The sequence below is a fragment of the Giraffa tippelskirchi genome, chromosome 2 (genome assembly GCF_054371585.1).
Source record: "Giraffa tippelskirchi isolate mGirTip1 chromosome 2, T2T-mGirTip1v1.2.pri, whole genome shotgun sequence".
Taxonomy (NCBI): Eukaryota; Metazoa; Chordata; class Mammalia; order Artiodactyla; family Giraffidae; genus Giraffa; species Giraffa tippelskirchi.
In genome coordinates, this window is record NC_137276.1 from 163,628,603 (window position 1) to 163,641,738 (window position 13,136).

General features: G+C 33.9%; 1 protein-coding gene across 2 annotated transcripts in view; it reads right to left on the bottom strand.

Moving 5' to 3' along the window:
- The window catches only part of PAK2 (p21 (RAC1) activated kinase 2), an 89,051-nt gene that overhangs the window by 12,582 nt on the left and 63,333 nt on the right, over nucleotides 1–13,136 (bottom strand). Inside the window, exons 5-12 of one of the 2 annotated variants that reach the window (XM_081571511.1) lie at nucleotides 12,219–12,250; nucleotides 11,160–11,267; nucleotides 9,532–9,664; nucleotides 7,795–7,858; nucleotides 6,320–6,368; nucleotides 5,669–5,781; nucleotides 4,099–4,216; nucleotides 1,929–2,028 (exon numbers count right to left, since the gene is read on the bottom strand). In XM_081571511.1, the coding sequence (XP_081427637.1) occupies nucleotides 1,929–2,028; nucleotides 4,099–4,216; nucleotides 5,669–5,781; nucleotides 6,320–6,368; nucleotides 7,795–7,858; nucleotides 9,532–9,664; nucleotides 11,160–11,267; nucleotides 12,219–12,250 (717 nt within the window). The remainder of the gene's footprint in view (nucleotides 1–1,928; nucleotides 2,029–4,098; nucleotides 4,217–5,668; nucleotides 5,782–6,319; nucleotides 6,369–7,794; nucleotides 7,859–9,531; nucleotides 9,665–11,159; nucleotides 11,268–12,218; nucleotides 12,251–13,136) is intronic. The other variant, XM_081571512.1, reaches the window with a different exon arrangement.

Genomic DNA, 13,136 nt, shown 5'->3' on the forward strand with positions numbered 1-13,136 from the left:
AAGAAAAAGTTACCAAAGCTGGACACCAAAACTGTGTCCACTGTCAATCAAAGGTCAGGAAGTGGACACTACTTTTGAAGAAAGAAAAAACAGAAGCTAGAATTAATAAGAAGCATATGAGTCAGCAAGAGAGCCCAGAAAAAGAACACATTTAACTGCAAGTGTACCCACAAGGTCTTCACCAGCATTACTCTACTCCAACCACCTCATTTTATAACTGAGGAGCAGGATGCCTAATTTAGAACCCAGCATGAATTCAGCAGGAAAGTCAAGATAAGAATCTAGAACCGTTTCCTTCCTTCCTTCTGTTAAACTCATTCTATTCCACATGTAAATACTGTTAACATGTATGTCTGTAAGTTCTGGACTTGTGTTAATGCATTTCCAAATAGACAAAAAATATCTACAAACTGCTTGGTTTCCTTTACTTAAATATTTTACTTAGGATACTTTGTAAATTGCTTTTTAAAACTATTTTTAGAGATCTTTCTGTATTACTATATTAACCTATCTTATTGTAATTACACAACTTTACAGAACATAAAAATACCATAATGTATTTAACCATTTCTGTACTACTAGATTATTTCAGATATAGTTGGTTTTTCTTTACAAGGTTGCAGAGAACATTTTTGTACTTATTGCTGTGCATATGTTAGCAGACAGTTTTAAAAAAGCAATTGTCAGGTCAAATCATAACATTTACAGCTAAAATGAGTGCTTATAAAACTGTTTCAAGTACCTCATAAGAAAAAACATACCAAATTATAACTTTATGATAGGTACATTTATTATTATGACTTCCATTTTACAAATGGGGAAACTGAGGCACACCAAGATCATTCATCTAGTGAGTGGCAGAGCCAGGGTAAAATATTATCCAAAAAGGTCAAATTTAGTTTACCTGTGTATCCACCAAAAATGTATGAGAATATCAATTTCTAGCTTTCCCACTAAAATCACAATTATTAACTATATATTTTGACCATCAAATAGAACCTAAATCCTCATTCTTGCAATTGAATAACCTCTGAAGGATTCCCCCCCCCCCCCGCCCCACTTTTTGGCTGGACTATAGAGCTTATGGGATCTTAGTTTTCCAACCAGGGATTAAACTCGTATGCCCTACATTGAAAGTGCAGAGTCTTAACCACTGGACCATCAGGGAAGGTCCTGAAGAATCTATTTTAAAAGAGATGTTGAAAAAGAAGCCAAATTCTCTAGGCAAACAGAAGAAATAGTTTTTGGTCTCCTGATCCAAGAAATGTCTTGCATTTTGCATAGCTGGAGAAATCTCAGTACAAGTTCTTGAATCCTCCAGAGGGCATGGTTGGAACTGAGATTACAGCCAGCAGAGGGAAGAGAGTTTTTTTTTCCCCATGACTCTATCATATCTGATACAGAAGACAATTAGGGAAAGGGGTTTACAAATGATTTTCTCCCTAAAAATGTCATCTCTGATGTCTGGGTCACACAGGCCTCTCCTAATTAGACCACCATCTACCAAATTCAAAGACGAACAGCATAATGAGAAAAATCTACCTCAACAGGTAGCAGAGACAAATCCAAGTTTATGTTTGGAAGACAGCATCAACATTACAATAGTACCAGGCACTGCTCCTCAGTGTTTTACATTTTTAGCACTCAGAAGAATTCTCTGAGATAGGTACTATTATTTTCCTTATCATACAAATGAGGAAACAAACAAACAGATTACATCGTTTCACCCAAAATTATTCAGCAAGTAGTAGCGGACCCACTATTTAAATTCAAGCTGTCCAGCTGACGGTCCATATCTTTTTACTACTATTCTCCCCCACTCCATGTATTCTCATAAAAATGTTAATAGCAGGAAAGAGTTTTTACTTAAACAAAAGGCAGAAAATTATAAGTAACATATAAATGTTATCTGTTCACTTGTTACTCACTAAGTTTAACAGATCCTTCCATGCCCAAAAGCACATTGTCACTTTTGATGTCTCTGTGGATCACTTGATTAGCATGTAAAAATTCCAATGCCTGTAAACACTGAACAGAAGAAAAACATCTATCAATGAAATAGTCCCTGAAAAGTCTAAGGGAAGTTCATATACACTACTTATCTAAGTACCACCTCTAGTATCTAACAGAAGACACTCTAATAATACATTTACAGAGAAAAAAATTATGTCACAGGCAAAGTTACAAAAACAAGACACCTTAAATAATTAGATACTGCTCTTCCTACTCTTGGTCTTATCCAGAAACAACTATTAAATAATGTCTTATCTAGTCTTATTTCTGCCACAGGTTACTTAATACCATAAGAATATCACTTAGTCTTCAATGTTCTTTTGAATGGGTGGGTCAATACGATTTCTAGGCCTGTTCAGGTTTAAACTTAAATGTCTAAAGGTATGCAGCACTTGGTAAACATGCATAAGGCTTTTTAGATATCATTTCAACAGTAAAGGTACTTCCCAGGTGGTTCAGTAGTAAAGAATCCACCTGCCAAAGCAGGAGCCACAGGAGACGCAGGTCCGATCCCTGGGTCGGGAAGATTCCCTAGAAGAGGAAATGGCAACCCATTCCCATATTCTTGCCTAGAGAATTTTATGGACAGAGGAGCCTGGCAGGCCACAGTCCATGGGGTTGCAAAGAATCCGACATGACTGAGTGACTAACACTTTCACTTTTCAACAGTAAAGGATAAACTCGTAATCATTCTTATCTGAATCTGAGATACTCAGAAGTCTAATCAATATAAGACACTGGATAGTCTGGTTCTGTCCAGTTCTTCAGTGTGGTGTAAAATGTTTTCTTCCTTTCTTCTATGGTAGGTTTTACATAAAGCTATATCCATACCCTAGACACTGTGCCATATTTCAGAAAACACTGAGTCAAAAGAGCAGAAAAAGTACTCTCACTTCCTTAAAATCAGAATGAGATTAAATTTTTTAAATCTGCTTGTTTTTTTTTAATGTAAACCGAGTATAAATTTTAACTTGGAAAAAGCTGTGTTTTTATTTCTTACCCACATTAAAGTAGAACAACAAATAAAGTCTGTACATCTTTACAACTAAAAATCTCATTCAAAACACTGCACTACTCAAAGAAAAAACCTAGATTAACTGTAGATTAATGCGTCACATTTACCAAGCATTTAAGCAGATTTCTGAAAAGAATAAATCCCCAGAAAAATACTTATAGGAATAGAGGAACTCTTAAAATAACTTTATACCAATTAGGAATAAATAGAGGAACTCTTAAAAAAACTTTGTATCAATTATGAAAAAAATTTTTAGAAAAACAAATTAAGTATAAATAAATTCTTGTTTTTATCAACTTTTAAGTGACCAAACATTCTTCGTTTTTTCAAACATTCATTGTTAAGGGATATATTATTAAACTATCGTATTTAAAACTATTAAAAAGTTCTTATTTCCATCCTTCCTGAAACAATCAGGAGGATTAACCATTAAATGAAGCATAATTACACCAGAATTAAAATCTTAGAAAAATACTTTTTTAAAAAAAAAGCCAAATAAAAGATGAAAAAGCAAAAAACATCACATATATTGTTCTTACATGAACAAATGTTATAATTTACTTTTAATTCATTGTAAAAACGAGGGAAGCCAAATCATAGGAAACATAACAGTTGTAAGAACTGTCACAATTTCGTCCTTTGTGACAATGATTCCTAGGATTGGAAGTAGTGTCACAGTTTTAACGACAACGGGCAAATCATTAACCTAAGTTTCACCCATAGGAAAAAGATTACATGGAAGAAAGAAAGGCTCATTTTTGGCTTAGATGTAGGCAATGTGACAGAATTCTACTGGCCTAGACAAGCAGTGTGTCTCAAAATTCATTAATGAATATCTTCTCATTGGTCACCTTTAAGGAAGTCAATAAACCCAGAAGCAGACTTATTAATTAATATCTAGGGAAAAGATGTGTACCACTTTGTCCTTGTTTCCACTGTTGAGTGGTATATTTTTAATGGCACCCCCTCTTACCCTCAAAAGTATCCTCCTTGAATAAATAAATATTTCCCTTTTTTCAACTCTGTTAACCACACGTTACTGTAACTTATCAAAAAGGGAGCAAACTCACCTCTCTGCACACAGCAGCTATCTGTGCTTCATCCATGCATGTCTCTGTTACAACATCAGTAAGTGATCCTCCAGCCAGGTACTCCATGACCACAAATAATTCATCTCCCACCAGGTAACTAAAAAAGAACATACAAAATACATCCACTTTGATTTTTTCTAAATACATGGCACTCTATATTGAAGATTTCAAATATTAGACACCCTGATAAAAAAAACCCAGAAAGCTGGTAGCTCTGATAGCTAGGAAGAAAACTGAAAAGCTGCTTTGTAACAGCACAGAAAAGCAACAGAAGGTCATTATGAATTTCCTAAATCACTTTACAATTTGCCCACAATTCTAACTTGAGTGTGTACATAGATTATTCCAATTAAAATAACCCTATATGGTATGAATTTTCAGATGATGGAGGCCTCCAGGAGATGGAGACCTGGAAAGGTTAGGTAACTCATACAAGGTCATATAGCCAGTAGGTGACAGAACCAGAATCTGAAACTAAGCACAACCGGTTCCAAAGCTTATGGCTTATCTTAACCACCCATGCTTTACTGACTTGAAATACTATTTTAAAAAGCAGAGAAATGTACCTGGAAAGTTTATTTCTATGAACATGGTCTCCAGAGATAGGCCTAAAGTCTAAAAGTGTGTTTTCTCTTAACCCATTCAAAACAAATTTAAATACGGAAATTTAAAAAATCACCTATAATTCCCTATCTCCAATACAATCACTACTGTAATTTTCACTTATTTTTCTACTATTCTTCTTTCATTCACAGAAACATCCTGCTTTAAAAACAAACCTGTTGTAAGGGAATTTCCTGTTGGCCCAGTGATCAGGACTTCGTACTCTCACTGCCAACCCGTGGGCAGGGAACTAAAATCCCATATGCTGCATAGTGTGGCCAAAAAAAAGGGGCTGTAAAATACATAATTTTCTCTTCTACTTTTTGTTCTGTTATTTAACATCAAGTCCTAAATTATATGAGGTTTTGATAAACATGTTATCTTCCCAAGACAAAATCTGAAATAAAATTGACCTAAAAGTTTAAAAATTAAGTGGCCAATCACCTCTGTATTAAGACATGAATCACAGCCAATCTTTCCTTAGTGTTTCTGCTCCTGATCATTTGTACTTATTATGAACACTAGTAGCAATGTCCTTCATTTAACTGCCTTCTCTTGATTGCCAACTGATACCTAAGTAGAGAAAGGACCTTCTAAACTGTAACATGGGCTTTCCTGGATAGCTCAGTTGGTAACGAATCTGCCAGCAATGTGGGAGGCCTGGGTTCAATCCCCAGGTTGGGAAGATTCCCTGGAGGAGGGCATGGCAACCCACTCCAGTATTCTTGCCTGGAGAATCCCCAAAGACAGAGGAGCCTAGAGGGCTACAGTCCACGGAGTCGCAAAGAGTCGGACACGACTCACTGACTAAGAGCACAAACTGTAACATGCTATTTTCACCTCTCTTCCTACTTTGAGTTTACTTTTCAGTGTTGACACTCAACCCTAGTCTGGCTAATCTCCAAAACCATTTTTCTCCCAATGCTTAAGAAATATTTCTATTTACCTGTCCAAGAAATTAACTATGTTGGGATTCTTTAATTCTTTCATCACCAGAATCTCATTAATGATCAATTCCTTCTTTGGCTGTTTCTGTAAATTAATCTGCTTAATAGCAACCTATGATGGAAACAGGAAAAATATCAGAACAAGTTTCTTAATTCTCTTAGAAAATCATAAACACTAATAAGTTAATCATCTAATTTATTACATACATCCTATACAGTGAGATTTTAATTTACTCATAGGCAGTACTTTAACTTCCACACTACCTATGCACAATTCTTTGTAATACAGAAGCCCCAATATTTTCAGATTTCTGTTGAAATCTAAACCCAAGGGCAGTCCAGTGCCAGGAATTAATCCTCTTTTCATCCAAACTGGGAAAATAGTTTTTAAAATATTTATTTATGAAACTAAACTAAAATATTTATTCATGAAATATTTATTTATGAAACTAATATTTATTTATGAAACTAAACACATAATTACTTTCTTTTTCCCCTCAATAAAGAAGATACTACAAAATTATCTAGAGTAATCCTTCAACATATTCAACTGAAAAAGAAATTCCTCATTGATTATTCACAGGCAGATCTAGGTTCTTCCTATATTAAAAGCTAATGGTAACACCCAGAAGTATGCAAAAGTAGCTTACCTCTTGTCCCAGTGCCACATCAGTAGCAGTGAAAACTGTGCCAGAAGCCCTAGGGAAAAAAAAGACACAAGCAGATTTAAGATTTCTAAATCATTCTCATTTATAACATCCAAAGACTTTATACTCAAAACAACTGAAAGAGGGTTAAAGAACACCGAAGACTGAACATCTTTAAAAGAAGTAAAAGCAAAAACAAAGGGAGGAAGAATAAGAAAAAGAGGTAATCCTTGTGGCCAAAACTTATGTTAGAAATCTGTCATAAATTTCAGACATACAAAAATACGGAAAAAAGATCAGACAAAAAGAAAACAGTAACATATACTCATGGATTTACTTCCCTGCTTAAGAAACAAAGAACTACAAACAAATTTGAAGGTTCTTATGTGGCCTTTCCAAAGGCATCCTCCCTCTTCCCCAAAGTCATCTGTGTTGGATATTCACTATGTATTTGATGTGTATAATTTCCACATATTTCTCTATACTTTACTAAGGACACAGGTATGTACCACTACAGAAGGTATTTAACATATTTTTAAAACTTCATATAAATGATTTCATTTTATGTATTTTCCTATAATTTGCTTTTCTGATTCAACACTGAATTGAGGGCTACAGTCTATGGGGTTGCAGAGTCAGACATGACTGAGCAACTATCACATGACTGAGCAACTAACACTTTCACTTTTTCATACTACTATTTATCTATCCATTATCAGGCTCAAGGATATTAACAGGATTTTCAATTTTTTTGTTACTAAAACCAGAGGTGCCATTAAATTTTACTTTTAAAAGGAAATTCATAAAAGTTTTCAAAAAGACTTTAGCTTACTCTCAAAACTCAAAGAATACTTTTCAGAGTATTAACATTAAGAATTCAAGATGTTCATTTGCTCTCAAGCAATAGAAAAGAAAAAGATTTCAGTTAGCATAGTTTTAAAACACAAATTATTGGGAATTCCCTGAGGGGCCAGTGGTTAGGACTCTGAGCTTCCACAGTGGGAGACCTGGATTTGATCCCTGGTCAGGGAACTAATATTCCATAAGTCACGTGGCATGGCCATAAAATAAATAAATAAATAATAATTTTTTAAAATACAAACTACTGAACAAAATCAGAAGGGCAGTAGAATTAAAGATCCATACTCATGATGTGACTAAAATGCATTTAAACAAAGAAAACACTATAAACTTGTAGTAAATTTTCTTACTGTTCTTTAAATATTTTGTGGGCAATTTTCCCACCCATCTAATATCTTACCACCAATGTGAAATCACACTTAAGAAGCAGCAATGTACAATCAATAAATAGTACAGTATTTTAATAGCATCTAGAAATAAGTTCATTACTTTTACACAAATCCAAGAATACTACTCAGAGAATAGCATAAGTGTTCAATGTCAGTAGGCAAAGGAGATATCAAGCTGGACATCTAGAAAACAATGAATATTCTGGTAAAACAGTCACAAATACTTACCCTTGCCCAATTTTTTCATATCTTGTGTATTTTTTCTTAGGGTCACCTATGCTTACAATAGTTCCTATTTTAAACAAAAACAACAAAAATTTGGAAACTCAGTCAAGCATTTTAAAATTGTAACATTTTATATAATTGATAACATTATTTCTTTTAATAAACTCCACTGATTTTAGAACAGTTTTCATACATAACACTGTTTCAAAAATAATGTATGCTTCAAACACAAAAGAAATAAGCAATAAAAATAAAAAAGTACCAGAAGCAAGAAGATACATTATTTCCACTAGGTTAGACCTCCTAACTAATGTCTTGATTATCCTACCATTTTCTAAAAAATGACAACATTACAGAATGACCAACTATACTAGTTTTCCTGAGACTCAGGGGGTTCTTAGGATGTGGCATGTTAAGTTTTAAAACTTAACTGGTCAGTTCCTGGGGAGAGAACAAGTTGGTCATCCTACTTTTCACACTCCACTGAAATGTATCAACATTAAACTAACAGTAAGTTATAAAACTACTTACTATGAGAAAAATACATATATAAAATATACAAATGAAAAACCCTAATGGCTTTTCTAACTCTTCTCCTATATCTATCTTTCAATATATTTAGTAAATCACTTATTACTATAAAGATTACTCTAATATAAACTAATCATACATCTGTTTAAGAAAAGTTCACAAAGCGATAACTAAGAAACAGGTTTTATTTAATTTATTTTTTTAAATAAATTTATTTATTTTAGTTGGGGGCTAATTACTTTACAATATTGTAATAGTTTTTGCCATACATTGACATGAATCAGCCATGGGTCTACATGTGTTCCCCTTCCTGGACCCCCCACCCACCTCCCTCCCCGTCCCATCCCTCTGGGCCATCCCATTGCCCCGGCCCTGAGCCCTTGCCTCATGCATCGAACATGGAATGGTGTTCTGTTTCACATATGATAATATACATGAGAAACAGGTTTTAAAATTAGGATTTTGTTAAAAAAAAAAAAAAAGGTATGATTTTGTACATAAAATCCTAACATAGTCTTATTACAAGTAAGTGCAAGCATGAGAAAATCACACTAAATTTTCACTTAAACTTTCACAAGGTAAAAGGAGAGAGGGGCATATCAAAGAAATTCACAGAAATAAACCAATTTTATATAGGTACTCAGCCTCAAGCCTATAGCCAATCTATAATATTTTTCCTTGATGCCTCTAAGTCAGTGTCCTTTATAATTGCAGTGGCTATAGACTTGTAATGAGATACTACTGCTACCCTCTCTCTGGCCTGTGTGTATTATTTCCAGTGCTGGATCCAGGCCAATGATAGTTGATGGATAAAAATGGAGAAAAAAAATGCATTTTATGCTTACACATATTATCTAGATAAGACATTTGGTTTAGTTATTTAGGGACATTTTGTATGCTACAGGTGTACATAAATATATACAAACTTCCTTTGGTAAAGTTTCCAATTAGGACCCTTAGATTTGGCCCTCTGAGAAGAAGTACTGCTCCCCAAAATACTGACTATTGCAAAGACGCTGCTAACGAGTCGGCACATAATAAGCAGGCAAAGAAGAGTATTATTTTGGCTTTACTACATTAACTAAAGCTGTTGTTCCTAGGAGAAAACAATTTAAGCCAAAATATAAGGTATAAGTTAAGACCCATCCAGGCCAAATGTTTCAGGGGCTGTTAACAATTTAAGAATAATGTAAAATGTAGGCAACATACTTAATTTCTCCATAATCTCTTCATCTGTCATTTTGGCCTTCTTTTTCTGTTTGTCTGAAGTCTTGGCACCACCATCAACATTAGAATCACCAACTGGTGCAGGAATAGGATCAATTACAGATCGTGTATAAATCTGCAGAGAAACAGTTAATTACTAAGACTTGAAGAAAAATATTTTTAGGTATTCTTAACTGGCACACTATTCAGTTCTTTGATTTTTGACAAAAACTAAGTTGTTTTCAGTGTTCTAAAGAATGAGAAAAAAAAAAAGAATGAGAGTAATACTTTCAGACTTGTTTTACAAAAGACAGGTAACTAAGAGGCAATGTGAAACATTTTTCTTGCGAACATCATATACATATTTTAAAAGTTTGTATAGCAAAACAGAAGATCTGTAAATGAAATTTAAATGCAGTCAGATCAAAAATAATGTGCCAGAAATGAAGCAGCAAGAAATACAACTTTAAAAATCATATTTTTCTACAAGAGAGAAATAAAGAGCAAAATAATGGAAATCCTGATGTTGCAACGTGCAAGTGTCAGTCACTCAGTCAAGTCTGACTCTTTGCAACCCCATGTACTATAGCCCCTCCAGGTTCCTCTGTCCATGGAATTCTCCAGGCAAGAATACTGCCATTTCCTTCTCCAGGGGATATTCCCAATCCAGAGATTGAAGCCAGTATCCTGCATCGTAGGCAGATTCTTTTCTGTCAGGGCCACTAGGGAAGCCTAACTATTATTAATTTCCACAAAAATTTTTACACAAATATAATTTCTATCATTTCATCTCAAACAGCTTATTCTAAATGGTAAAGAAAATAGAGCCCTCTATCGATGAGGATTCAATGGCAGTCAGAGTTTACACCTGCTTATTGTGCCAACACCTCACCATGCTCTACTGACTTTATCTCTGTTAGTATAGGGAATAGGACAGGACTCTTGCTGTCTCTGTCTAACATTGTTATTGTTAAAATTCTCCTATATCTGTTAGAAATTTCACTCCTGGCAGCCTCTTGAATGATAGTAATGTTTTAATAGAAATGTTAAATGGGAGATAAAATACATGCTTTGAATAAGACCTAAGATCCAAGTTCTAGATTTAGTACTATTCTGCACTGAGATAAACAGAGAGAGGCAGAAACAGATGAGTTCTCTGGAAGAGATGGTATAACGCAGAAAGAAAACACAATATGCATTTTAACTTCTAAAGACCCATTCAATTTTAATTTTCAAAAAACACTAGTTTTTTGATGAATGGTATTTAGGTAAAGATCTCCTAGTCAAACCCCCCATATTAAAATATTTTCCGCAGGAGGATTTTTTAAAATCATGTATGCATGTATGCTCTGTCATGTCTGACTATTTGTGACCCTGTAGACTGTAGCCCACCAGGCTCCTCTGTCTGTGATATTTCCCAGGCAAGAATACTGGAGTAGGTTGCCATTAACTTCTCCAGGGAATCTTCCCAACCCAAAGATCGAACCTGCATCTCCTGCATTGGCAGGTGGATTCTTTACCACTGAGGCCAACTGGGAAACCCTTTTAAAAATCACTGGAAATCAAAGACTGCTGTTTTTTAAAACTCACATGCACAGACACACAACCCAGTTTATTAATCAGAAACTCACTGATTTTGTGTGATCTGGTCGTGGGGCAATAACAGGAGGAGGAGTCTCTTCATCATCGTCATCTTCCTCTGTTACTACTGCTGATGTTTCCGATCCCTTGGTATTCAGCTGCATTTATCACATAAGCAAAGTAAGGGAGACAAGTCAAACATAACAATAGATGAAAAAGAAAATACAACTATCTCTTTTTTTAACATACTTGAAAATATATCTACTGGTTCATTTCAGAGCAATAAAACCTTACTGGTTCTAATCTAATCATTTAAAAAGGTATTCTATACATTACAGAAAAGTTTATGAAACAAATGTATACAGTAAATACCAAGTATTCATAAGAGAGAATAATGTATAGAGAATTTTACACCCTTTAAGCAAGCCCAAAAAGTAAACAATCACTTTATTTGTTAAGACCAAAAAGAAAAATCCTCTGGGCTTTGTATAAGTCAGAGTTTTTCAGTTATTTAAAATAGCCAGATTCACCAGAAAAAGTGTTGGCTAACAAAGCAAAAGAGCAAGGCATTATCCTTTATACAGAGCATATTATTTGCCAGGTGGGTGCTAGGTATAGATTTTACATGTTATTACATATAGTTTTCAAATAACTCCAGGAGACTGTTTCCTCCTAACTGAGGAACTGAAAATAAAACAGCTATTATTTGCAGGAGGTGTTTGTGCTTACATGGTAATTTAGATGAAGTTTCAGACAGCTCTGAAGATTCTGGCAGGCTTCTTATTGTTCAGTATATTTCCATAGTCTAGATTTGGTAAGATAGTGCCAGAGGAAAACGCTGGCAAGTTCTTTGTATTCATGGTTATACATGAAAACATTATCAAAAGTAACTAAATTGCTCTAAAGATGGTAAGTTTTAGTTACTTTAAACGTCACCAGATTTGCTTAACACAGCTTCCTCAACTAATCAAGTACCTATCTAAAAGCATATATCAAATAGTTATTTCTGAAGGCTGTAATTTATTTTGGAAAGTAAAATAAAAACTAAGATTTGTTTTGGGTAACTTAAAAGTAAAACAAGAGCTATAAGAAATAACATATTAACTTACTGCTGGTGTTCCAGAAGGGAAGCCATCTTTCTCTGAATACAAAAGAGAAAATAATGCTAAGTGAACAATTCAAAAAATAAAGACTTTTACACAATAAAGGAAGAAAAGACAAAAGCAAAGCAAGTGAAATGTTCTTACACTGATATCATTTTGAGTTGAATTAAAACTTAAGAAAAATATCAGTTTTTAAATAAGAATTTACACAAGACCATAAACCTCAAATTTAACAGAACTCCGTAAATTTGCTAAAAGTCACTGAATTGCAAACATCAAGTGGGTGAATTTTAGAGCAAAAAATTATACCATAATTTTATGGTATAAAATTATAAATATATAGCATTATATAGCATAAAATACATAGCATTAAAGAAAATAAATTTTATTGGAAACTGTACCTATATTTGTTAAAAATAAAAGACGTTTATTCATAATGATATTTTTCTCTAGCAAACTGCCTATCAAGGAACTTAGAGAAACCAACAGTAACTGTATAAAGGAAAATTATTGACATAAATTTTGATCAATATGAATGCAAATCCCTGAAGGCAAAACCACAGTTCATGAAGACCAAGGACCACAATATTCATTCTGGAGTTAGAACAGCAAATTTTGCATTATCCTTTACAATGCCCCGACACACAAACACACAAACATAACCATTTTCTGTTCAGACACCGATTTAAAAAAATTATTCATTTATACAGACTTACTAATTACAGTTGGGAATAAATCTGACCTTTTGCTAAGGATGTACTACTAGACTACGTATAAAAGGTCTAAATTTGCCAAGTGGTCCTTACTGGTTCCAAAAGGACATAATCAAATTAGTACAATCAATTAAAACTAAATGTATAATCTTAGCTCAATCATATTATTTCTTAAAACTACATGTATGACTTAAGAAGGCAAAGAAACATA